This window comes from Ambystoma mexicanum, chromosome 6p (assembly GCF_040938575.1).
Source record: "Ambystoma mexicanum isolate Mex_15411 chromosome 6p, UKY_AmexF1_1, whole genome shotgun sequence".
Classification (NCBI taxonomy): domain Eukaryota; kingdom Metazoa; phylum Chordata; class Amphibia; order Caudata; family Ambystomatidae; genus Ambystoma; species Ambystoma mexicanum.
The window spans coordinates 37,665,701-37,693,684 of record NC_090935.1 but is presented as its reverse complement, the minus strand read 5'-3'; the positions used below and the strand labels follow the sequence as shown (position 1 = coordinate 37,693,684).

At 47.0% G+C, this 27,984-nt stretch overlaps 1 protein-coding gene across 1 annotated transcript in view; it reads right to left on the bottom strand.

The window, feature by feature from the left end:
• Nucleotides 1-2,934: 2,934 nt before the first annotated feature.
• LOC138510868 (avidin-like) overlaps nucleotides 2,935-27,984 on the bottom strand; it is a 364,525-nt gene continuing 339,475 nt past the window's right edge. Inside the window, exon 4 of the mRNA XM_069626528.1 lies at nucleotides 2,935-3,168. Coding sequence (XP_069482629.1) covers nucleotides 3,114-3,168 — 55 coding nt within the window. The 3' untranslated portion in view covers nucleotides 2,935-3,113. The remainder of the gene's footprint in view (nucleotides 3,169-27,984) is intronic.

Here is a 27,984-nt window from a genome sequence, read left to right as displayed (position 1 = left end):
CCGAGAAGGTGGGTGGCAATCTTGGGGAAAGCTTAGCTTGGGGGGAGGAGATGGACATATGAGAGGAGAGGAGGCTGTGATCACTCCAGGAGAGAGGAGTGGTGAGGGGTGTATAGAGGGGGAGGCCAGAGGAGATCAAGACATCAAGTGTGTGACCAGCCGAGTGAGTCAGGCCAGAGGAGAGTGAATCACAGAGGTTTGGAAAGAGCAAAGATGAGGAACAGGGAGAATCAAGGTGGATGTTGAGGTCACCAAGAAGGAGAAGTTGAGTGGTTGAGGCCAGGAGGGAGGAGGAGAGGTCAGACCACTCAGAGAGAAAAGAGGTGATTTGACCAGGGGGCCGGTAGAGAGTAGCAACAGTGAGAGAGTGGCTAGGAGAGAGAGAGAGAGAGAGCCTGCAGACAAAGCATTCGAAAGAAGAGTAAGTCTGAGTGGGGATGATAGAGACAGGGATCCACTCAGGGAAGATCAGGGCTACACCCCTTCCAGGCCGGTTGGGTCTGGGGGTGGAGAGGATCTTGTAGTCATCAGGGAGGAGAGTGTCAAAACTCAGGACAGAACTGCCCATGAACCAAGTCTCGGTAAAACCTAGGATATCGAGATCAAGTTCTCCTAGGAGGTGACATATGTCAGAGGAGTGCTTCACAGCAGAGCGAGAGTTGAGAGTGACAAGATGAAGAAGGTTGCCAACCCTAAAAACCTTCTCGGAAGGGGTACAAATGAGGGGTATGCCCTGCAGAGGTGTGGAGGTAGCACGAGATGGGGCATAGGTGGCAGGAGAGGATGGCAAGGTAGCCAAAGGAGGAGAGTAGGGGACAGCTGGAGATGAGAGGAAGTTGATGAGGCGAGGGAACCATCTATCAAAGAGGAGATTGGTCTGAGGGCCTTGCACCATGACAGCGCAATTCAGGTAGACATTAATGATGACTCTGGAGGAGTCAAAGAAAGCCATGAGGACTTCCCAGGGTGTGCCACCATTAATGGGAGAGGAGGAGAGAGGACAGAGCACAGAGATCATATGAGGGGTCCATAGATCAGGCGAAGGAACAAAAAAGAGAATGTCAGTGAGGGTTTGTTTGGCAGAGGGACTAGAATAGGTATCAGTGATGGGGAGTCCAGGGTTGGAGGACAAGACATCCTTTTTGAATTTCTTCTTACGAGACTTAGTGAGAAGGGAAGGATACTTAATAGAGAAGCAGTTAGAGTAGATAGGAGAAACAGATAACGCCATGCCAATAAGAGAGAGGATGGCAGTAGGAGCAATATGCAGGAAAAGTGGTAAGCATCAGTCACTGGGCTAGCAGGATTACAACTGAGGAACAAAAGTAATGTGAAAAACAACCCAAATTCAGTTAAAAAAACACACCCAGATTTGACTTCAGACAAACACACCCTAATTTCAGTTACAAAACACACCCAGATTTGACTTTCAAAATCAACCCAAATTTCTGTTACAAAAACACACCCAGATTTGACTTCACCCAAACACACGCACATTTCAGTTACAAAAAAAAAAGACACCCAGATTTGACTTTAAAAAACAACCCCAATTTCAGCTACAAAACACACCCAGATATAGAAGCTGGATATCGGTATCATGAATTTAGTAAACCAGGACCCATGAAGTGGGAAGGGAAAACTGTGTTGCAGCAAGAATGAGCAGAATCATGGAGCTGCATGGCAAGGCTGTATGGCCTGGAGTCAAGTCTGAAGCAGCCAAGGTCAGCTATCTATTCGGGAAATGAGCGAACATGTGGAGGATGAATCTTCCCTTGTTAAGGTGCAATGAAAGTACACCAAGAGTGCCAAGTTTAATTCATTTAGAGCATTAAAACCTAAAAAAATATCCAAATCGTGGTCTCCTTTCATGTGAGCCAAGGATTAAAATAGTGTTCAAACTTGGAGTCCCAGACACGATAGTGAGTGCTCTCACTCCCATGCATTCTCAAAGGTAAGGATACTTTGCAAGGACAAGTACAAAGAAAATAGCAGAAGGCATGGGCGATGAGGGATGCTGGGTTAATTGCGTGGTGGGGAAGTGTCATGCCCCATCTCCTTGCACCTGGGTCCCCGTGCATTCTCAAGGCAAGGATACTTTGCAAGGACAAGTAGAAAGAAAATGTTCATGGCAGAAGGCATAGGCGATGAGGGATGCTGGGCAGATTGGGTGGTGGGGTAGTGTCATGCCCCATCTCCTTGCACATGGGTCCTCGTGCATTCTCAAGGTAAGGATACTTTGCAAGGCCAAGTACAAAGAAAATCTTCATGGCAGAAGGCATGAGCGATGAGGGATGCTGGGTTAATTGCGTGGTGGGGAAGTGTCATGCCCCATCTCCTTGCATCTTCATCTGAGCTTACATGCTGCTAAGTGAACTGAATGTTCCAGACCTGGCACAAGCATGCCAACCAATTGTATTAGTCCATGTAATGAAGGACCTTCTAGTTTGAAGACCAATGAGAAACTGTGTATCTAATGTTTCTGAAGATGACATGTCTTAGAGGTAGGCATATGTTGTCCACCTAATATTGGACAGCCAATCACAATCCTAGCTCCTAGTGAAAAGTATACTAAGATTTTCCCCTTAGCCAATCCAACCCTTGATAGGTTTGTTAATAGTGCCACGTAATATGACGTCACCTCTGAAGTATTTCTGGTATAACGATTGTATTTTCTGTAAAGATCGCCGAGAGCCTGAGCGTATGTCCGGTGATGTTTGTTGTAAACTCCCTGTTTTAGATAATTGTTAATAAAGCAGTTGGTTCAGTTATTAGGTTATTCGGTGTGATCCCATCCATTAAATATGCACTTTCCTAAAGGGCCGTGAGCTCATAGAGGTAGAAACAACAATAAGTAAAGTTTACCTATCACCCACAGGCAGAGCCTCGTCTCTTTTGAGGATTCCCACCTGAACAGAAAGAATTCACAGACACACAGAAGTGCTTCTTTTATTTATTTCCATGCACTTTCTCAAGATCACAATCAGGTATTATGGCAAAGCAGTATCTCTGGTTGCACAAAAGCTTTGTGGTAACGCGATGCCAGTAGCACAGGGGCCATCTTCTCTCTCATGGTAGCAAGATGTAAGGGGCGCGGGGTCCATCTCTGTCTGGAATCATTCATGAAGGTCTTCTGGGGAGGGGCTTCGAATAAAATAATTTGTCCCGACCCTGCAGGGTATAAATGAGAGATATGTGTTAAGATAATCCGGCGGTTCTGTATTATTTTCTTTACACATATTTGAAAGAGGTAAATTTGATTTACTTAAATTTGTTCCAACTTATTCTGGTTTCTCTTTTAATGGGGGAATGGCCCCATGTCCACTAACCTCCACTCCTGCCCCACCTCCTCCTCATCCTCCTACACACATATTTATTTTACCCCTACAACTAACTTTTGGGCGACCAAATTTACCGCCTTTTTAAATGTGTGTCAAGGAACTTGCCATATACCAATCACAGTGAAGGAAGAGCCTCTGCATCATTGCTGACTGTTGACCCAATCGGAGCACATGGCACAGGCCGGCATCCCAGCACCACTGATGCCACATGCAAGGAACAGGCAGTAGAGGAGCTTTCATGGACTAGCAAGTGTTCACCTGAAGAATAGCATGCACCATGTTCACACAGCTCCTTAAGATGTGATTACCTCCTGGAGTAGAGGTGTAGAGGGACAAAATTCCCAAACGCAGCTCATTTCTGTATAACCTGCCACTTAACAGATGCAAATGTGGAATATATATATATATACTGGGCATAGAGGCAGACCTTACTGGGCATAGAGGCAGAACTAACTGGGCATACAGGCAGAGCCTGGGCATAGAGACAAAGAGGGGACTGAGAGGAGGGATAGAGCCGGGCAGACAGGGAGTTAGGAAATATACTGGTTATGGGGGGGCGCTGTTGGATGTCAACTAAAATGGCCGCCTTGTTTAAGAGCTGCACTAAAATATAAATCCTGTATCAAAAATCCTGCGGATCGGGATGTGCTCGACGGAAGACTTGGCCAGATTCGGGTGTTGGAAGGCGTGGGGCATCGAAGGAACTGCATATTAATGGCCCCGAAGTGTAATGCCCTATAAAAACACTGCCGAAGCTTTGGGCACCCTGCGAGGAGAAGTGGCGGGAAATGAGGGAGGCGAGCGCCCGACCCGCCTCCTGGCTGCAACACTGTAGTGAACCCGCCAAGCCACCCAACCCGAGAGAGTGCAGGTCTACAAAACACGGCGCATCGTGCCTGGCAAACCTGGAAGGCATAAACTGGTAAGCGGGTGAGTGGAAGCCTGGGCCCAGACTCACTGTGTGACAAGAGGCGTGAGAAATCAGTGTCCCGCCTAACATCCATCGGGAAGGTGAGCTGCAGCGAGCCGTGAATACACTAGGAGCGTGGTGACAGTCCCTCCCGTTGCCAGAATACTGTGGGCGCTGAGAACACTAGCACCCCATAAAGACACGAGAATCAACATTAATCAGGTATGTCAGAGCATTGCTGGCACTAATGATACGCACTCCCCCAGAATAGTGACGGTGGGAGACCACAAACCCGAGTCCATAGGAACATTGGCTCGAGACTGTTGATGCCAGCGCACAACAGTGGCGAAAGCGGAAAGAGAGGGGCAGGCCCAGGACAAGTGCGTTGAACCGCCATTAAAGAGACGCGGTCCCATGAACACGGAGAAAGCACAGGCAGAGAGGGATCGCGTGCACCCATGGCCTGCACCTCGTGAAATTAGAGCAACAGGCACTGTCCTGGGTCAGTTGCAGTGCACAGCCACAAATTATTCACTATTTGTGGAAACAAATGGTTCATTATGGAGGGGGAAAGACCGTCCGTGCCGAGGGGTCGATTTGACACCCAGAAATCAGGCCTGTGAACACTAGGTCGCAGCAGCACAAACATATGGACAAACTACCTGCAGTGCATACTTGAACTAGGAACAGAGCCTTCCAGCAGCCCTGCTAACACGGATATAGCTTTCCCAAGGAACCCAAACATACCAGGCGTCCCTGCTCAGAATACAAGACTTGACAGGCATTTACACCCGAGAGTGCCAGCACTGGGGAGAGAGCCACGCTCATTTATCAAAGTGCTGAAATAAGGGAGCCAAGCACCCTGGAATCGGCTTGAATTAACCCCACATATGAGGCTCCATTGAGGTGTGGGATTTGCAAACAATCGAGAGGCACCTCTGTCATGACAAGGGGTAATAAAGGAAACAAAAAAGTCCTGATGGACTCTTATACAAGCTCAAACATGTGCGAAGAAGGAGCGAGGGTCCCACAGAGGAGCCCATACAACAGCCCAACGCCAGGTGAGAGCAACACATACCCCTACATGACGGTGCTACAGGCTCGATTTGCGGCAGTCAATAGTAGGCTAGACGACATTGGCAATAATATATCATCAATCAAAGCAGATCTGCAGAAAGTCAACACTAGAGTTACGGAGGCAGAGACCAGAGTTGTAGCACTGGAAGATACATTGGCTATACAAAACAAAGACATTGAGAACATCAAGAAAAGTCTGAAACTGGTCCAAGCCAAATGTGAGGATCTTGAATGAAGATCACGTAGAAATGACAGTGGCGGGAATAGCCGAGAGACCCCTGAGTATACCGATGGAGAACTTTGTGGAAGAGGCGATATGCACAATGGTACCAGAAGCCCAATTCTCCCAGCAATTCCTTGTCAAAAGAGCCCACAGATCCCTCGCCCCACCCAAACCAGGGGCACCACCGTGAACGATCATCACACACATGCTTAATTAACGAGACAGGGACCTTAACCTCTGACTCGCTAGATAAAATGGCACGCTCTCATAGGACTCCGCTCGGATTCATATATATCCTGATTTCTCCAGCGGAGTACAGGCAGCTCGTCGCACATTTGACCGGGTTAAAAAAGCCCTTAGTGCAAGGTCCGTGACCTATACAATGCTGTTCCCAGCGAAGCTCCGGCTACAACACTCTGGAAGAGCGCACTTCCTCGAGATGCCGAGGAAGCCATGCAAAGCCATGGGGTACATAGATCAAAACATCCCTCAACCTCCAAACAGTAAGGGCCTGCAGACACAGCCTGAAACATGAACAGTACTGGTGGAGATGGTAGACGTCTATAATACACAGACACCCGACCCGCTAACAGCTAGCGCAACAGCTCCCAATAGCGGACGGATCACACAACATGGTATCGACCATACAGAGCCACCCACAGTTGCAAAGGTTGAGGGGATGGTGAGGGTGGGGAGGGAGGGACAGGTGTGGCCAGTTACCTGAGGGGTGGAGAAAATGGGGGGTTCAGTTAAGCATGGTGCATATAACCATAACATAAGTTCAAAGTGGGGAAGTTGGGGGGAACCCAGTTTATTTCTAAAGTCTGATGAAATCACATCTCACAAGAGTTTGGATCAAACCTATAAAACCAAGCAATATGATGAAACAAGACACAAATGGCTACACCCAGGACAACCCAGGGTATTAGACTCTTGACCTGGAATGTCAGAGGTTTGGCGAATCCCTTAAAAGCTAGGAAAATCTTAGCCTATGCTAACAGACATAAGATCGACATTCTTTTCCCACAAGAAACACATGCAGTCAGAATAGTGACAGAACCATTTGCACGAAATTGGGGCCAAATACGAATCATTACAGACTACTTCTCACAAGCTAGAGGAGTCCTAACAGTGGTGCATCAACGTGTCAGATTCAGAATATCCAGATCAAAGGTGGACGAGGAAGGAAGATATGTGATAATCTGGGGGTCAATATGTGACCAAGAATTGATTTTAATTAATACCTACAGCCCTAACATTGATTCCCCCAAGTTCTACCTCTGAATTCTGTCATTGATCGCACCGGTGGGGGAGACTAGAGTAATATGGTGAGGCGATCTGAATACGATCCTAAACCCATCGATAGACAGGTCGTCTACAGGCCACAGAGATCACACTAAGTTGGCACAGACCATACTGCAGCCCATGTCCACATTGCCCCTTTTAGAAGCTTGGCGGGGGCTACATCCCAACCAGCAAGAGTATATGTTTCATTTACACTTACACGGAACCAGCTCCTGTATCGACTATTGGCTTTGTTCCCCCGAATACATACTGAGCATGAGTGAGTGTGCCATACTCCCCCGCATATTTTTGGACCACTCTCCAGTCCTCCTGGGTCTGCTGCTACTAATCACACTCCAAAATTCACGTAGTTGGAGAATGCCCCCAGGATTACTGAAAGACGAGTCAGTAATAGAACCACTACGGGAAGACATACCAGACTACTTTAACCGCAATACTAGGTCGGTGGGTTTGGTATCCACGGTATGGGAAACCTTTAAGGTTTGGCTATGGGGCCATCTGATATCACGAGCACAAGGTACACTTAGAGAAATAAGGAAATAACTGAACGAAACCGTGCACACACTAAAAGCCCTAGAGAACGCACATGCGCACAGACCGGAGAGGGACACATTGCAATCACTACAGGACCAATTATCTACATTCAGATCCCTAGCAGAGCATGAAGTACGGTATATGATGCAGCCGATAAGGGCCAGAAAATACGGAGAGGCAAACAAGGCAAGCAGATCCCTTGCTAACCTCCTCAAAGCAGAACAGGGAGTGAGGCAGATCACAGGGATAACTGGCCCAGACAGAACAACACACACAGAAGTCTGTAAAGTGAATGCTGTATTCTTAGAATTTTATAAAAGTCTTTATGCAAACACAGATCTAGCAACTCCGGATGAACATGGACTTGTACCGCATACCCGAACTGGAACCGGTTGATAGAGAGACACTAGATCTTCCCATAACCATAGAGGAACTAAGTCAAGCTATTAAGGAACTACAAGGGGGGAAATCTCCAGGATCTGATGGTGTCCCTGCACACCTATATACAATCTTTGCCCCCGAACTTACTCCAAGGCTGCTGGAAGTGTGGGAGGAGGCCACGGTAACCGGGACACTTCCGATCTCCATGAGAAAGGCCATAATAACAGTCCTGATCAAGCCGCTCAAACCCCCCCAGGAACCCACGTGATATCGCCCCCTATCCCTGATCAATGTAGACACCAAAATATTTGCCAAAGCAATAGCCAATCATCTACTACCCCCATATGAATAAATTAGTATATCCAGATAAATCTGGATTTATCCCCACACGTTCCACTGCTCTGAATCTCTGTACATATTTCAGCATCAATTCACAACTTGACCCCAAAGCCAAACCAGTGGCAGTTGCACTTAATGCAGAGAAAGCTTTCGACTCTGTATCCTGGAGCTACATGTATGCCACACTGAGAAAGATGGGTTTCAGCCAGGATTTCCTGAGTTATGTACGACTACTGTACAATGACCCTAAGGCCAAGATTAGAACCAACCAAACCCTTTCTCCAGAGTTCACACTTCAGCGAGGCACACGACAGGGCTGCCCCTTATCTCCCCTCATCTTTGCATTCACCATAGAAGGCTTTGGGGCAAGGCTGCGGCACAAGCACGCATGGAGGGGCATTCATATCGGGGGTCCCCCTCAATTAATCTCACTATATGCAGATGACACCATGCTCTACATAAGAGACCCAGAGATTAATGAATTTGCAAAGTTCTCAGGATATAATCTTAATCAAACTAAATCGGAAATAATCCCATTGACACAGGCCACAACACAATCACAAGCCACTGCCCAGTTCCGCTGGTCCACGGACTCAACGCAATACCTAGGCACTATCATGTCAACAGATAGACGCACCTTTTTGTCGGAATTGAAACAATATTATGCCTCCTATCGCAGCAAGTGTATGTGTATTGGCCTACGCCAAGTTGTCTAAACATCATATGCGAACAAACTCTGCGGCAAGGTTTTGACCTTAGAGAAAGTAATGTAAGTCGCCATCTTGGATTAGGCCACCATTTTAGGTTCTCTTGTAATATGGAAGTCACCCTGAACATCAAAATGGAGGCCGAATGACATTCTGAGTAAGATTCTCGCCGTTGTGACCTCCGTACACACGAATAATTAATATGCCTGCAGGCCACTTGTCGGGGTCTCGAACTGAGACCTTGTCCTATTGTTGACCTATGTGTAAATGTACAACTATATCAGCGAAACTAATCAAAATGCATATATTATAGGATTGACCTGGCTAGGAACCCATAGGCCCGATCCCTAGAATGGTTAACCCGCGAGGGGGTTGGCCAAGGGCTGGATAAAGAGTATAAAAAGCCCAAGTATTCCAATGTACGGTCTCTCTCTCTAATGCATCGAACCTTCGTTGAAGTTCGTTACGTTACTCTGATAGCCGAATAGCTATCCGTTTGTCAATTGACTTTGGTAACTGTTGTAGCTTTTAAATAAAGCACTTGTATGTTCTTTGTAACCTGTGTTGGTGTGTTTCTTTTTGGACTTCCTGGCCTCATATCATTTTTATGTTTTCACATTATATTCAACAAATGATGAACCACACCTAACTTTGCTCGAACTAACGTTGAGCATCTGGAATAAACCCCCAATTTCCACGTATGGTGGGATAGCACTATTCAAAATGGTGGTGGTACCTAAATTGATTTATCTATTTAGCAACATTCCAATTTGGCCAGGCCGACAATTCTTTGATAAACTACAGAGGATAGCCTCTAACTTTCTATGGGGTTGGGGGCACAGTGAGACTTCAGTGGCCCCAAAATGTACCCAAAAAATATGAAATGGGAGGACTAGCGGCCCCGGATTTCCTACTTTACTATTACTCTGCACACTTCGTGGCTGCCCCCTTAAATCTGCGATCTATGATATTTGCCAAACCTACAAGAAACTTGGATGAGGTAGACCCACTTAACTCAACAGTGCAAGCCTGGGCAAAACTATTCTGCAGAGTTGTGGATTTAACCAGACGTAGGTCTCACATTAGACACAGCGTTACAGAGGAAATGGGACCCGGGGAAAGAGATGCAGCTGGGAGACCTATATCCGGGAGGGAGGTTTGTGTCGCTGGAGGAGGTTCAGGGAAAGGTGGGGAAAGACCTCACCACAGCACGAGAGTATCACAGGCTAAAGGCTGCATGCAGAAATAAATGGCCGTCACTCCCAAATGAGCCGCCCCACAGCAGTTCCTATCTGACATTATGTCGCAGGAGGGATTCTCAGGAAACATATCCACGCTGTATAAGGCTGCACACTCCATCCAAAAACATAATGAAGTCAAAATGGGAACGTGACTTGAATACCACAATAGAAAACCCACAATGGGATATTCTTACTCCATTATCTAGCTCCCTATTTGCCAACTTCAGATTAATTCAGTTCAAAATACTGAATCATTTGCATATAACCCCTATAAAGCCTCCAAATTCGACCCCACAAAACAAGCATGTTGCCCATAATGTTACGCCCCAGCAGCGAATTCAATACATACGTATTGGGAATGCCCCCCCCCCCCGATCAGACACTTCTGGGAAGAAGTAGCCACAGTATTTAGTGACATGTTGGACACACACATTCCAGCTACCTCATTGAAACACTTATTGGGGGATATAGGTAAGGTGCCAATTAAAACCTGCAGACTCTTTTTCGGTGGTAGGGGCAGTGGCCAAGAGACTTATACTCAAAAATTGGAAGGCTAAAAGCGCCCCTATCTATCAAGCGTGGCTTAGAGATCTGAGTTATGTACATGAAAGCGAGGAGTACTACATTAAAGGGGTATCCGCTACGTGCAGACCAAAGGACGTATGGGGTCCCTTCAGGAGATACCTAAATGCAAACCAGGAACACTCGGATAAAGAGTCAGACTGCTCCAGTAGCTAAACTATATGTACCCAATGGTGATTGAACATTGCTAAGGTTATATCATTCCAATGTATGTATGATGAACTCTGTATTATGCCACTGATGTGCTGTAATCGTCAGCTGAAAAATCAAGTTTATTAAAAAAGGAAATATACTGGGCATAGAGGCAGAGCCTGGGCATAGAGGCAGAGCATAGACATAGAGCGAAAGGGGGGAAACTGAGAGGAGGGGTAGAACCGGGCAGACAGGGTGTCAAGGAATATGCTTGCCATAGAGGCAGCACCTGAGCACAAAGACAAAGGGGGGGCACTGGGATGAGGGATAGAACCGGGCAGAAGGGAGTAAAGAAATATACTGGGCATAGAGCCAGAGTCTTGGCATAGAGGCAGAATATACTTCGGCATAGAGGCAGCGCCTGGGCACAGAGACAAAGGGGGGGAGACTGAGAGGAGGGATAGAATCTGGCAGACAGGGAAGTCAAAGAACAGCACCTGGGCACAAAGACAAAGGGGGGAGACTGGGAGGAGGGATAGAACCGGGCAGAAGGGAGTAAAGAAATATACTGGGCATAGAGCCAGAGTCTTGGCATAGAGGCAGAATATACTTCGGCATAGAGGCAGCGCCTGGGCACAGAGAAAAAGGGGGGGAGACTGAGAGGAGGGATAGAATCTGGCAGACAGGGAGTCAAAGAATACACTGGGCATAGTGGCAGAATCTTGGCATAGAGTCAAAGGGGGGGAGACTGAGAGGAGGGACAGAAACGGACAGCCGGGGAGTCAAGGAATATACTGGGCATAGAGGCAGAGCCTGGGCACAGAGACAAAGGGGGGGACTGACAGGAGGGATAGAACCAGGCAGACAGGGAGTTAAGAAATATACCCAGCATAGAGGCAGAGCCTGGGCATAGAGGCAGAATATACTGGACCATAGAGGCAGAGCCTTGGCATAGAGACAAAGGGGGGGCACTGAGAGGTTGGACAGAAATGGGCAGACAGGGAGTCAAGGAATATACTGGGCATAGAGGCAGAGCCTGGGCACAGAGACAAAGGGGGGAGACTAAAAGGAGGGCTAGAACTGGGAAGACAAGGAGTCAAGGAATATACTGGGCACAGAGGCACATTTGTGGCTAGTAGAGCACCAAAACAAAGATGTGACTGCTAGAGAAGTGAAACAAAGCTGTGACTACCTGAGAAGCAAAGCCAATCTGTGGCTAGTACAGAGCAATGCAAAGCTGTAATGCTGAAATGAGTGTAACAAAGCTGTGGGTACTAGAGGAACGAAGCAAAGCTGTGACTACTAGTGGAATGAAACAAAGCTGTGACTACTAGAGGGGCTCAACAAAGCTGTGACTAGTAGATGAGTGAAGCAAAGCTGTGGCTAGTAGAGGGGCTCAACAAAGCTGTGACTAGTAGAGGAGTGAAGCAAAGCTGTGGCTAGTAGAGGGGATCAACAAAGCTGTGGCTAGTAGAGGAGCGAAGCAAAGCTGTGACTATTAGAGAAGTGAAACAATGGTGTGACTTCCAGTGAAGCAAAATAAGTCCACGACTACTAGAGGATTGAAGCAAAGCTGTTGCTACCACAGAACCAAAACATAGCTGTGACTAGTAGAGGAGTGAAGCAAAGCTGTGGCTAGTAGAGGAGTCAAGCAAAGCTGTGACTACTATAGGGGCTCAACAAAGCTGTGACTAGTAGAGGGGATCAACAAAGCTGTGCCTAAGCTGTTAAGCAAAGCTGTGGCTAGTACAGGAGCGAAGCAAAGCTGTGAGTACTAGAGAAGTGAAACAATGGTGTGACTTCCAGTGGAGCAAAATAAGTCCACGACTACTAGAGGATTGAAGCAAAGCTGTTGCTACCACAGAACCAAACAAAGCTGTGACTACTAGAGGAGCAAATAAAATTTGTGACAACTTGAGGAGCAAAGAGAAGCGGTGACTACTAGAGAAGCTAAGCAAAGATGCAACTAGTAGAGGAGCAAAGCAAAGTGGTGACTGGTAGAGGAGCGAGGTAAAGTGGTGACTAGTAGATGAGTGACCCAACTTTGTGACTACTATAGGAGTGAATCAAATCTGTGGCTAGTAGAGTAGCGATACACAGCTGTGACTACTAGAGCAAAGCTGTGAATACTAGAGGAGTGTGGCAAAGCTGCGACTGCTAGAGGAGCAAAGCAAAGCTATGAATACTAGAAGAGTGTAGCAAAGCTGTGACTGCTAGAGGAGCAAAGCAAAGATGTGAGTACTAGAGGAGTGTAGCAAAGCTGTGAATATAAGAGGAGCACAGAAAAGCTGTGGCTGTTAGAGGAGTGGAGCAAAGATGTGACTGTTAGAGGAGTGAAGCAAAGCTGTGACTACTTGAGGAGTGTAACAAAGCTGGGACTACTAGAGAAGCAAAGCAAAGCTATGAATACTAGAGGAGTGTAGAAAAGCTGTGACTGCTAAAGGAGCAAAGCAAAGATGTGAGTACTAGAGGAGTGTAGCAAAGCTGTGGCTCTTAGAGGAGCATAGCAAAGCTGTGGCTGTTAGAGGAGTGGAGCAAAGATGTGACTACTAGAGGAGCAAAGCTGTGACTGTTAGAGGAGTGAAGAAAAGCTGTAACTGCTAGAGGAGTGTAACAAAGCTGTGACTACTAGAGGAGCAAAGCAAAGCTGTGACTGTTAGAGGAGCAAAGCAAATCTGTGACTGTTAGAGGACAAAAGCAAAGGTGTGACTACTAGAGGAGTGTAGCAACGCTGTGACTGTTAGAGGAGCAAAGCAAAGCTGCAACTGTTAGAGGAGTGAAGCAAAGCTGTAACCACTAGAGGAATGAAGTCTAAGAAATGCATGGTATCAAAGTAAGACAGACACAAGTGACCACAGTTCAAGGGTGTTTACTGAACCTTATCAAGGGTGTGATCAACGCCTATCTAATACTTAATCTACAGATGGGAGCAAGCGACGACCATCAAATAATAATAATGCAGTCCTAGTGGAGTCTCATCAAAATAAAAGGGCCTATACTAAAAAAGCTATTGCCAATCGTTACTGCTAATTTACAAGTGAATGAATGAATGAATCTCTGCTGCTTAACAGTATTGCTGCCCCTCATAGCGTACCATCAATGCTTTGGTGCTTAGAAAGCCACATCTATGCGTGTCCTGCCACCCATCCATCCCGCTGCCTCACACCAGCACCCTCAGCAAGCACACCCTTCGCCTGGAAACACTCATACACGATTGCCAACAAAAACTGCAATTGCAGGGCAAATAGCAACCGCGAGTAGTCAGTCAGCAAAGTACCTATGGGTTATCTTGCCACCTCAAACTGGCCACTTGCCCCCGCACAACATTCGCTGTTCTGCAAACTCTAAGGATGCGTCAATCCGACTTCCACCCAGGCCATGGAACTGAATCTTCCCTTCTTGACTTAAAGAATCAGCTTGAGGAGATTGGAGACAAAGGAAACTCTGTCTTGCTCATCTTCCTCCTTTAAAGAGTAGAGGAGGACGAGCCCTTGGATTGGAGAAAGATTTCACACACTTTCACTGCGGCTGTACGAAATGAACAAAACTGGATTTGAACAGTTCCTTTCAATGGAGAAGAAGCTGTAGCTGAGGCGGACGTTCCTGGTAGCTCCTGCAGGCTCACGGTTCCTGAAGCGACTGTTGCACTGACACGAAGTAGGAAAACTGGAGGGTCCTGCACTACCCAGGGAAGAAACCAGCAGCAGAGCAAAGCAACAAATAAAAGGTGCGCTCCTTAAAACCCAAGCAGGGTCTGACCTTCCTGGCTATCCGGCCCACTGTAGCTCTGCACAGCAAATTCGACTAGAGGCGGGAGTCCTGGTTTGGGCGAACTGGTTGGTCCCACCAGCTCAGGGGAAGAAGATTCCTGGAGGATCTTCTCTGTCGTTGGAGTTCGAGGATTCGGACCTGCAGCAGTGCTTCAACAGGTGGTTCAGTTGTGGTAGGGGTCCTCTTCCATCAGCTCCTCATTGGTTCTTTTGTTTGAGTGGCGACTCTGCCTTTCCAGACCTAGAGACCTGCTTTTTATGCAGTTTTCCCCATTCACACAGCCTGGCTGTCAATCACACAGCAGGGTGGCTGTCCTGCTGGGTCAGTCACCACAGCCAATCATTTCAGAGTGCGACCTGGGTCTCCAAGGAGACCCTGTGCAGGGAGTCCTAAACCCCTCACTCACATCCTGTCCTCCCCAGACATACAGGCGCATAGAAGCCCACAAAAGACGGGGAACAAAGAAACCAAACCTGGTTTGGCACGCAGAGTAAACACGAGAAATACTTTTACCAAAAGAAATGGAGAAGAAACGCAGCCGGAACCGTAATAAAACATATATGGTCTATCGGGTTTAAGTTCGAGGCTACCAAGATAGCCTAAAACACTACTAAGGTTTTTTAAGATAACAGCGGTAGGAAAAATAGGGTAGTTACCACTGCCAGCAGCCAAGTCTTGATGAAAGGGGAGCGAAACAATGCTCCAAGAGAATCAGACAAAAGGGGTAAGTATTAACCCTTTCCAGTACTCCATGTAAGATGGTTTGTACTGGGTCTGTGGTTTGACAGAGGCTAATAAAGTTAGGGGAACTTTATATGTTCTGGGAGACAGTAGTCAGTCCCAGAAAATGGAGTCTTAGTTGGGAAGTCTAAAAGACAACCCTGTGTCACTGCACTGAAAGTGCTGTGTAACACACAGTAAAAAGATGATGCCTGTGGAGTAGGTGAGGCTCCACAGTCTATGAACACAAAAATGTTAAACACACATGGCAAAGCACATGTAAGAGTGGAAAAAAAGGTTCACACTCTTACCAGGTGAAAAAATAAAATCCTAGAAATTCAGGAAAGCTGCTGAGGGACTCAGTAGGTAAGGGAAATTAGCCATTCTGGAGAATTCTCCCTAACAGCCAATGACATGCAAATCTTGCATCCACTATCAGGCAGCTACACAGCCAACTCCACCTCCCTCAACATCTACTCAACCATACAGGCATGGATTGGCAGGAAACCACCTGTGCCTCAACAGCGATAAGACAGAAATCTTAATCTTCGGCTTTCCAAATGCTTTCAAGTCCCTTGACAAACAGTACACCGCTTTCAAGTTTGACAACTGCACAATTCCGTTCTCAACAACCGTAAAAGACCATAGGAGTTTACATTGACGCCTCACTCACCATGTCCAGGCAAGTAAGTGCCATTGACTCCTCTTCAGCCTACTCCACCAAGGTCATTAATGCAGCCAGACCCTTCGTAACAAAAAATAACCTGCCTCATAATTGCCCACGCTATCATTGGCTCTAAGATTGACTACTGTAATGTCCTCTTCACAGGCACCTCAGTGAGAAATATTCAAAGATTACAAGTATTCCAAAACAATGCCTTGCAAGCGGCCCTCCACATCCCAAAAAGAGAACGCATCTCTAAAGCTAGAAGAGAAACACACTGGCTCCCCGTCCATGAGTGCATCAGATTTAAAACTCTGTCCATCACCCACAAGTGCTTGTCCAACACAGCTTCCCCCACCTCACAAACAGAATCACTAAAGCACACTCTACTAGACCCACCAGATCTCCCTACACGGACAGCCAAGTCGTGCTCAATATCAAGAGATGCAAAGCAGGAGGTTCAAGCTTCCCCTACGTTGCTGCAAAACCTTGAAACAACCTCCCAACCTCCCTCAGGGCAGAGAAATCATACTGGATCTTTCGCAAAGCTCTTAAAACAAAGCTCTTTTCCTAACCAGCTACCCCACCCACTCATACGACAGACATGCACACATTATCAGCACTCTGCTCACAAACATGCATGTTATTATTTCTCTTCTACGCAATTGATCTATTGTTCTCATCACTTATGTAATCTGTAAACTGTATGACATAGTATGCTTACTTGACCTGTACCTGCAAAAGCACCTCAATGCCTCTGGGTGGTTTGCGTGCTTTAAAAATGAAATAAATAAATAAATAAATTGTGTGGGGAAATGTTCATGAAAAAGAAAGAAGGGTTTACAAAATGGTAAGTCAAGATGTTCAGGTCGATGGCCTCCCACGTTTTCAGCACGGGACAGGGAGGTTCACTCAAGCATAGCACACTCTTGGGCTTCTTCGGCACAAGGACACAGTTCTATTATAAACAGCAGGGCCTTCTATGCCCAAGTCTCTTAAGTTAGCAAAAGCCTCTAGATCCAGAGGGCCTGATCTAGCAAACAAATGGAAAGGTTCCTTTGCAAGTATTCAAGTCGGGTGATTCACTCTGCACCCTGCACCACCCTCAGTCGGGTTCAGATCCCCTTTTGACAATTAGTCTCCCCCAGTCGGGCTCGGACTAATTACAGTATGTATATCTTTTCTTGGGTGACTCACGGTTCACCCCAGATGCCCCTCAGCCGGGCTCAGACCCCTTTTTCCACAATTAGTCTCCCTCACTTAGGCTCAGACTAATTAAAGCTTGCATTAGCTATTTAAGACTTTCAAATGTGCACAGGGTTTGGCTTGACCCATTGCAGGACCACTTCTATTTCACAGTTCACAATTTTACATTCTGTTGGATACTGTAAGAAACCTGAAGGTGTTTCACCCACTAGTCCCCAGAGATGTGTGATCCAGGTGGCCAGGACACGGCCATCGCTATTGGATCCAGTTCTTGGGGGTGGACCAGTGGGGAGGATCACCTGGATGGGGGTCTTTGGGGAGTGTAAATGGGACAACAACGGGTGAGAGGCGGTATCCCCTTTCTTGTAACACATTTTTCCCATCCTACCCCTTAGGCTATCTAGAAGCTCTAACCCCCACCCCTTTTTCCAACACCAACACTTTCTGACATAATTCCAAACAGACTTACACCAGAGCCATTTACCTGACATGTCCCAACACAAGGGTCAGGCAGAGTCAGGCAAGTGAGAACAACTACACACCCTTGACGGCCCTTTCCCTTCCCCACTGGGATAAAAGGCAGAGCACAAGAGCACACTACAAGCAAGGCCAAACGCACGAGGATACAGCTATACCAAACCGGCAGTTCAAAAGGAGAAGAAAGGTGGCAAGACCTGAAAGGACAAAAAGGAGGGAAGTGACCTTGTCCTTTCTCCATAAAATGAATCCTAAGACCCGGATATACAGATGGGGTGCGGCAGAGCAGATGTCAATGGTGAACAGGGGCCTCCCGCGCTAATAGCCCAGGTGGTGAAGCATGCTGGCTACCGTGGCACCGTTGTTGACTCCAGAGACAATAAATGCCATGGAGTTCAACAAAGCCAGTGAGTCAGAGAGAGAGCTGATAGTAAGGCGGGTTGTGCTGAGCTGAATCTGTAACACATGTGAATGCAAGGACTTGTGAACAAAGGACTTTTGTGTGTTTGAATTTTTGGGAAGCCCATTGAAGGCCAGCTGCAGAGTGGTCAGGTGATGCAGGAGTGATCATTTGAAGGACTCTGGCTGCCCCTTTTTGTTGGAACTACAAGTACCAGGAGGCCATATGAGAGGCCGATGTAAGATGTCAGAGTGGCTGTCAGTTTCGGATCTAACCCTCTTGGGTTTGCTGCCAGTTTCGGATCTCAGCTTGTTGGGTTTGCTGTCCTTTGGTGAGAAGAGATAAGGCCTTTCACTGAAGCCGCCACTGTGCCACCCCAGTATAGGAACCTGGGAGGCATGGAGACCACCCTGAGAGCTGGGTCTCAAGGGAACCCATCCCCCCAGTGAGGGGGAAAAACCATGCTGGTCCTAGCATGCTCCATTCCCTGAGGCTATGATTGTGTGTTGGAGCCGTAGCAGGACAAATGTAGAATAATGTGGCAAGTCCAGATCAGCATGGAGAAAGCAAGCAGGTAGTAGGTGGAAAGACAAAAGAATAACTGAATGCGAACGACGGACAGAGAGTGCACGGAGAAGCCTGAGAAAGAAAATCCAAGGGAGTGTGGGAGAAGTACGAAGGCCAGGCAATAGGAAGCAAAAACAGCAGAGAGGAAGAAACGGAGTGCGTGGAAATCCGTGCAAGAAACATTACGCGAAAACAGTGTACAGCAACAAACAAAGGCAGTTGCAACGCACCGCCTACCTGTTCTTCCGGGTACTTGGTGAAAAAGCTACGTTTCTCCGGTCCGGACCCGAACGTGATGACGTTCGCGCTTCGGGTGCACGAATGCCGGCCATCTCGGAACAGGAGGAGATTCTCCAATGTTTCCATAAGGATCTCCATAGATAAAATCTCCAAGTCTGCTGAATGCGCTGTGTATACTGTGGAGATGTTACAGTGGTCTTACAAGAGTCCCGTCAAATCCCTTGTACAATCGAAAGTCTATGACCCATTGCCGAAAGAAAGATAGAAGAAGGGAAACCCAGCTTTCTGATGACAGGAGAAAATCATGAGCTGTGTTAGAAAATCATGAACTGCGTTAGACCGGCTTTGTGAACCCGACGGAGGAATGCCAAGGGGAAAGCTAAGAAGAGCGAATCCCGTATTGTGATAAGTCAAGAGAAAGTTAGGGACGGGAGATCCCCCCTGCTTTCTGATGAGATTGTGACCATTGTGTTAGACTGGCTACGTGAACCCGACAGAGGGATTCCAAGGGGAGAGCAAATAATAGTGAATCCTCTATTGGGATAAAGCAATGTGAATTGTGAAATTGTCAAATGTAACCCGACAGAGGAATGCCTGCGAATCAGGGTGAAGCATAAAACACCCGAGAACATTGTGCTGACAAGAGTGAACCCGACTGAGGGATGTCCACAGTGAAGGATTGTTGAGACTGTGATTGAAAGGCCATCGTGAACCCAACAGAGGGAGGCCAACCCTGAGAGAAGGACGGAAACCTGACAGAGGGGGATCCTAAGGTGAAAGGTAATCGCCCAATGTGGAAAGGAACTTTTTGTTTGTTTTGACACCTTAGGTCCTCTGAGGCAAGAGACTTTTTGTAACAGAGACTTGGCCACAGAAGGCACTGATGTTTTGGAACTAAACTGCAACCTTGTGCTAATGAGGCCCAGGAGTGTGCTGTGCTCAGAAGTCCCACCTTGTCCTGTGCTTGAAAATGGGGGGAAGGGAGACCCCAGCCTTACCATCCTGACTTATCATTTTGTGAAAACGTCTTTCTTTTCTGGTGAACATTGTCCCACACTATTTTGTAACTATTTTGCGGTAAGGATTGGCAATCAGGTTTTTTGTACAGGCCCTTTCTATTTGACAAGATGCCACTAAGACTGCCTTATTATTATTTGATGGTCGTAACTTTCTCCCATCTTAGATTTAGGTTTAGATTAGTTTTTCTCACCCATTCATACAGTTTAAAATACACCCTTGAACTGTGATCACTTGTGTTTGTCTTTACTGTTACCACCATGAGTTCCTTACAATACCTCACAGAGACTTTCGAATGAGCACCCACGTGGTGCTGGACCACTCTGTATATGGTATCTGCCTTGGTTTACAAACGTTCAGTCATTCCTTGGTTGTTTAATTATATTAACGTTGCATTTTGTTCTTTGCAGATTTCTTCACACAATGTTGCAGCTTACAACGTGGTTCTATCACAGATCGGTCTGCTATCAGTCTCCTCGACTCACTGGCTGTTCTGAGTTTACTGGAGAGGCTTTGTTGTAGGAGCCAAGGACAGTACCACAACGGCAATCACTCGGCTGTCGATGCGGAAAGCCCCTGGTATCTTTGACACATAATACACCTTTCTTCAGCTTTATCTGCCAGTCTTATGGTTCTTATCCTTGAGGGCTTGTGAAAGTAGCGGTTTCCTTCTTCTGAAAAGGCCAAGGGCAATTCCTTCCTTGCAACCCTTTTGGGTCTCGCCGTCTGTCTCCTCGTATTAAACTGCCATGTCAGAATTGCTGCTTCCTTTTGGGTTTTGCCTTGCTCAGATTGTGCTTTTGTGTTCTGTCTTTTATCTGTGTCGGGAAGTGTGATGGAAGTCAGGTGTGTGTAATTATCAGTAATTGCCTGACTCTGCCTGATCCTTGTGTTGGGACATGTCAGGTATACGGCTCTGGTGTTAGTCCTTTGTCACTCACGGTGAACTGTCTGTGAGAATGTGTTTGTGTCGGGAAACGGGAGGGAGGGGTTGAGTTCCTAGGATGGGGAAATGTGTTACAAGGAACACTCTCACTTTCCGTTGTCCCACTTCCACTCCCCGAGGACCCCTCATCCTAGTGATCCTCCTGCACTAGTCCACCCACAGGAACTGGATCCAAAAGCAATGGCCATGTTCTGGCCACCCTGCTGACAAATCCCCGGGGACTAGGGGTGAGACACCTTCAGGTTTCTCACATACCCTTCCCCTATGCGAGGTGGATATGTCTGTTCTTTGTCCAGGTTCTTAGTTGTTAAGACTCGGGAGAAAACATGAATGAGATATGTCCAAGAACGCTAGAATATTCCATTGATTCTATTTCAATGATGTAGGTAGAGGTGGAGTGGTTTTATTGCTCTCACTAAAGTAACCCATGAACTGGTCTCAAGGGTTGACTCGGGTTTCATACGTTCTTTATATCTTGAAGCGGTTTCGTGATGTTCTGATTGTTCCCAGTCCCATATGGGAGAGTTTTGGGAATAGTAATTTGACTGCCAGAAATTCTGAGGTAAAAAATCTCCAAAGGGAGGTGGGGTTTCCTGCAAGAGATTAGAAAAGGTATGGAAATCCAGACCCAGAATAACATCCTCTTGGAGTCATGGAATGATTTCTGAAGATATTAAACAGGACTTGCCCGGGATGTTAATGTGTACGGGTATTTTGGGGTATACTGCATTGTCCCTGTGTACACGGGTAACTCTAACTAGGGCAGCGTTCTTGAGGTCCTTTGTTGTGGCTAAGTCAGCTCGTATAACGGTTTGCTTGCTACCCAAGTCGATGAATGCCTTTACTTGCTTCCCATTCACCCAAGTCTTTTCATATTTGAAGTCAGCAAAAGACTGACAGAAACATATGGTAAAGGTCTCTAAACCCTCTTTGAGTTCTTCCCACACTTCTCCCTTTAAACAGCCTTTTTCCATAGGTTTGTCCCTTAGATTCCTCGGGCAGTGTCTAGCTAAATACCCTGTTTCTCTACAGGAAAAACAGATAGGAGGGTTTGGTCTGCTTTCTTTAGTTTCCTCCCTCTGCTTTCGTCTTTGGTTTTAGGGTCAGATCTCTTGATTTCTTTGGTATCCCTTCCTTGATTCTGTACGACCCCCCCTTGTTTGTCTACTCCATGAGGTTGAGGTCTCTAATCTTTCCATTCCTCCTCGCGATGTGCCGAGTGGAAGTGTGTAGCTGCATCCGAGTGGTTTTGTGCAGTTTTAATGCCCATGGCTAGGGTAAGTCGACTTAACTGTGAGACCGCTTTTTGCAAAAAAGGGGGCAAAGAATTGATGAACTGTTGTAAGGTTGCTTTTTCTAACATGCACAGCTGAGTTTTGTTTCTCAATTATGACATTTGTTGGCATGGCATGTGACACCTGCCAGTGGAACGTGTCACTTGTAGTAGTGGCATGCATGACATGTGTCACTGCCACGTGTCACATGTCATATTCGGCTCCTACCCTTACTGGCTTTCCCCCCACGCTTCGTTTTCTCTCATGTTTCACGTGTCTTGAGGTGTTTCCACTCACCCTGAGCCATAGTGGCCCCTGAGAGGGATCGCCTTGCCCTCTGAGGCCCTCCAGGTGTCTTTACAGTCAGGGAAGGCCGTGTCATGACAGTGTGGTGCCGAAACTGGAACATGGGGTGGGCGAGGTCGTATAGACAGGGGCGACTTTGCTGATCTTCATCCCTCGCCATGACTGCCTTTAAGTCTTTCGCCAAAGAGTTCACTTTTTCGGCGGGCATTGCAGTGAACCCTGAACATGTCTAGTTTGGGTCTTCACTGCATTGATACTGGCTGCACTCAATTGCATGCATGCATGCGTTGAGCGGATCTTGCTACTCACAGTGTCCGCTCCTCATCTTGATCAGCACCGTGGACAGCTGCTGGTCTCATCCCAGATGTAGTCTCCACACTAACTCCAGGCCTCCTCCTCGTCACTGCAGCTTTGCCCGCGGCAGAGCCCTCTTCCAGGTGCTGCTGCTTCCTTCCTGGCTTAGCCATGACAGGGGTGCAGCCATGTGTGGCTTGCAATCATCTAACCAGCTAATGCTTATAGTCTTAATATGTGTCGTGCATCAGAGCCCCACCGCTCCTGCATGCTCAGCAGCCACGCATCACGTGAACCCCATTTGATGTTTTAGTCCTAAACAGAAGTCAACAAAGCGTTACATTGGGGAGGGATTGCAGTATGGAAGCACGCCATATAGTGGTGCATGCCAGTATTTCACTCTGGCGCGATGTTCCTTGCACATGCCTGTGTAAAGTCACTTTGAGTTTATCACGCATGCACCTTCAACTGAATTACTATAAAGTTAGGTGTACTACCCCCACCCTTAAACTGTACAGAGAATGTCACCGCTCTGGTGCGGGCCTCGATTCTCCGGACTGTGCAGACTAGAGCCAGGGCATAGGAGGCTCAGCCACCCCACAATGCCTGCATTAATGCGTGGATCAGAACACTCGAGGGGGAGAGCACATATAAACAGGGCATCTCTGACACCCGGGCTCCTTCCAGAGTCCTCACATAGCATTGCAATGTGGAATATACACACTGGCATCTGTTGTGAGTACACAAGGACCTGGATTGCGGTCTCTAACTTACTGAGGGAACTACAAAGAACAGGCCTCCTAACCTACCTCTTGCTTAAAAAAGCAAGAACAATGGGCAATATATGCTCTACCTCTGTGCCCAGGCTCTGCCTCGCTACCCAGATGCTGCCTCTCTGCCCACGCTCTGCCACTCTGCCCAGGCTCTACCTCCATGCCCAGGTTCTGCCTCTATGCCCAGGTTCTGCCTCTATGCCCAGGTTCTGCCTCTATGTTCAGGCTCTTCCTCTATGACCAGTATATTCATTAACCCCCTCTCTGCCCAGCTCTATCGCTCCTCTCATTCTCCCCCGTCTCTATGCACAGGCTCTGCCTCCATGCTCAGGCTCTGCCTCTATGCCAGTTTCTGCCTCAATGCCCAGACTCCGCTTCTATGTTATGCCCAGTATATTCCTTAACTCCCTCTCTGCCGGCTCTATCCCTCCTCTCAGTCTCCCCCATCTACATGCCCAGCCTCTGCCTCCATGTCCATGCTCTACCTCTATGCTCAGGCTCTGCCTCATGCCCAGGTTCTGCCTCTGTGTCCGGGCTCTAGCTCTCTACCCAGATACTGCCTCTCTGCCCACGCTCTGCCTCTCTGCCTAGGCTCTGCCTCCATGCCCGGGTTCTGCCTCTATGCACAGGTTCTGCCTCTATGCCCAGGTTCTGCCTCTATGTTCAGGCTCTTCCTCTATGACCAGTATATTCCTTAACTCCCTCTCTGCCCAGTTCTATCACTCCTCTCATTCTCCCCCCGCCTCTATGCCAGGTTCTGCATCAATGGCCAGACTCTGCTTCTATGCACGGGCTCTGCCTCTATGCCCGGTTCTGCCTCAATACCCAGACTCTGCTTCTATGCACAGGCTCTGCCTCTATGCCCAGTATATTTCTTAACTCCCTCTCTGCCTGGCTGGATCCTTCCTCTCAGTCTCCCCCCTCTACATGCCCAACCTCGGCTTCCATGCCCAGCCTCTCACTTTATATCCAGGTTCTGCTACTCTACTAGCCACGGCTTTGCATCACTCTGCTAGTAGTCACAGCTTTGTTTCACTCCTCTATTAGTCACACCTCTGCTATGCTCCTCTAGTAGTCACAGCTTTGCTTCACTCCTCTATTAGTCACACCTCTGCTATGCTCCTCTAGTAGTCACAGCTTTGCTTCACTCCTCTATTAGTCACACCTCTGCTATGCTCCTCTAGTAGTGAAAGGGGCCCCTAGGGGTCCCTAACGTCTATGGAAACAAGGCGAGTCACCACACACGATAGATACGCCAGACACGAGGTTGTATTTCCAAAGCTAGGGTTTATTGCAAAGCAAAAGTCTCAGTTGGCCAACGCGATGTGTATCTCTAGACCTCGAGGGACGCAAGAGAGCGAATTACGTGCATCAGTTATATATATACAAAATGCATATCAAACAATCAGCTATGACATGTTTAACACCCCCCTTTATTGGGTTTCTTTGAACTTGGTGTGATGATGGACAGTTTCGACAACTATGACACCTTCAAACATCTATTCTAGTAACAATATACAATTTGTGAGTGCGGGGGCATCTTTCAGTTGTTGAACAGAACACAGCGCTTCTGTTCTTGGAAGCGAGCTACATACGGGGGGGAGAGTTGCATTCCAGACTTTGCTATATATGAGGTGCTATTCGTGTCCTGGGAGCCGACACGCTCTAACGGGGCTCAGCAAAGGGGGGCCGTAAGAAGAGCATAATTCAAGCCTTTAGCTGCTTTATTGTAACATATTCTACCATATAACGAGACTGGCTGGCAGCTGCAAAATGATTAAATGCCCTGCAGCTCTGCTTCAAGGCTGCATTCGGGAGGGAGCCGGGCATTCTTCCTGGCGCTGCCCACGTTGTGTTTCAACAAACTCTTGTTATCCTCGTGGTCCTGCGGCCTTGTCCTTTTACGTGCAGACAACAATGTTTTACAGTCCAGCAGTGTAAGCGAAAAAATGTACTGCGAAGCAATAAGAACAGAAAGCAATGAGCAATGGTTAGAAAACAAAATGGCGATTCTTGTACATCAAAATGGACGTTCATTGGCAAACTCGAAAACCTATATTCTTTCATATCGTGTATGAGACGGTTGGCCCACGGCCACCAAAATACGTTTGTGGTCACAAAGTAGAGATATCCATTTCTCTAGACTGACAAACCCTCCTATGGCCGTATGCCAAACGTCTCATCTATTTATTGAAACCTCCTCTAGTGATGATGAGTCTGGAGTACCTATGTCTGAATTTTGCATGCTATCGTAAACATCATCGTCTTCATCAATATCTATAGCCATCAACTCTTTTACTGTTTTCATCTCATTTGTGTCTTGGTCAGCTCGACCATGAGGTTGTTTTTTCTTTGTCATCATATGCATACATCCCTCCGTGCATCCCTCAGTTACCTCAGCGCAAACTATTGGTAGGCAATGTATGCAACAACAGCACGTTAGGAATATTCCAAACACCACTACTAATATTGAAATCAACTTCCATCCCCAAGAACACAGTATTCCCCAAAACCAAGACCCTATTCTCCAGCTTCCTTCTTCAGTAGGGAGTTCGGAGTTTAGGACATGCATTTTCTTTATCGCTTCAAAGATTGCAGGGGAATAGTCATCGACATATACACAACACGCTGATCCCACTATTTTGCAAATTCCCCCACGATCAACCAGGATTACATCGAGAGCCATTCTATTTTGCAGCGTCATTAACCTGATTCCTCTTTCTTCCAGCGTCATGTTAAATAGTATATCTGTCGTCGTTTTATGGTATTTTTTAGTATTCTGGACAGCTGCTTTATATTATAGGAGTTCACTATCTGCCCTAAGAATGGAATGAATGATTTTGCTACATCAGTTGCTATCAAAACACCTTCGCTACTCCTTTTGACTCTAGTTCTGGATAGTCTGGCCATCGCTGCTGTTTCTAAGAGGAATACTCCTGGGAACAGTAGACCTAGGTAACATGTACCTCCCCAGTTTCTGGGCAACCAAGGATATGCTTTCTCTCCACATATAAAATAAACTGGATCTCCCACATATACTGGTTCTATTTCCCATTTAAATACCACTGTATTCATGCACCCAGTATATGTTCCGACTGAAAAAGAGCCTTTCTTTTTTAGGCAAAAAGGGACAGTTCTTGGGCTATAATTCACTGTGTAAGATGGGGGGATTGCATCTTTGTCCCCTTCTGTTCTTACACGAAACGTCATTACAGATATTTCTTCTGGTGGGGACAATCTATCTCGTCTATTTTGTCGTATTATCTTTCGCGTACTTTTCCTCGTGGGCTCTGGGGCCATTATTTGTGCTTTATGGAATATGGAACAACCCACAGGCTTCATTATTATCTCCTCAAACTCATTCATGTTGGTTCTGTCTAATTGACCCGTACTACTCTCATTCCATTTCCCATAGAACATTGCACCTAAAGATGCACTACATGCAGAACTTAATGGTAATGGCTGTACATAACACTCTATTCCTTCCCCAGCATGCTGTGGTAAATGGGCACATACCCAGCAATTTGTTTTCTTCAGAATTGCATGTGTCAGGTTCATTATTAATAACAAAGTGTTGTTCCCAAACCCTTCCCTGTGTCTTTCTTCCATTGGGGGCAGAGTATAAGTAATCACCTGAACCGGGCTTTCAGTAATGGATATATTAACTATGGATAAAAACATTTCTAATGGGTGTTTCGATTCCACATACCATAATATTAGGGCTGTCATTATTGGTGCTATCACGCTCATAAAGCACATAATTATTGTCAGTGCCAGCATACAATTCGTTTTACCATGCGTTTTTCTTAAGCTTACAGTATTTATAATTGACTCATTCTCAGCAGTGGTGCAGGAGGAGGCTGGAGCCGGTCCCGACATGTTTCTCATCGTCCTTCTTCTTCCTTATTACAGTTCGTCGTGGATATCTTTCTTCGTCGCGCTTGCTCTGATGTTGATAAGTTCAACAGAATTGTCACAGTTCAGTTCTGTCAGTCCTTTATAGCCTGGATTTGCTTATTTATTTTTAGGCAAGATCACTTGTCCTTTCTCATACTGCTCAGAGGACTCTTGATCAGTTATCTTTTGCTTTAGTACCAGTGCGCCCAGCTTGTCTGCTCTGGTTCCTGACACATGTACTCTTCATGATCGCACAGAGGAGCCGCGAGTTTTGAATTGTCCAACTTGCACAATTCTCACGCTTCTCTCCTCTACACCTCTAGTTCCGTCCATGAGCAGAACCAGAGGTTGACATAAACACCAAAGAACTGTGGATCACTTTGCTTTCGAGGCCGCAAGTTGTATCCCCTCACTCCTGGTATCATGTGATCCGTGAACAGTGCCGGTGCACTTCCAGATTCAGGCTTAAAGTCAGCCTGTGGCGCTACTGCAGGTGTTGGTGTGCATCACGCCAGTGATGCAGATTCGGTCTTTGGCGTGCTGGCAAGTGTTGGTGGGCACCAAAGGGGTACACGGTTTGTGTCTGCTGGTATTTGCAAGGCAGATTTTGTGTCGGCCAACAGTGATGTTGATTCTGCTGGGCAACGTTGGGGCACTCTTTGC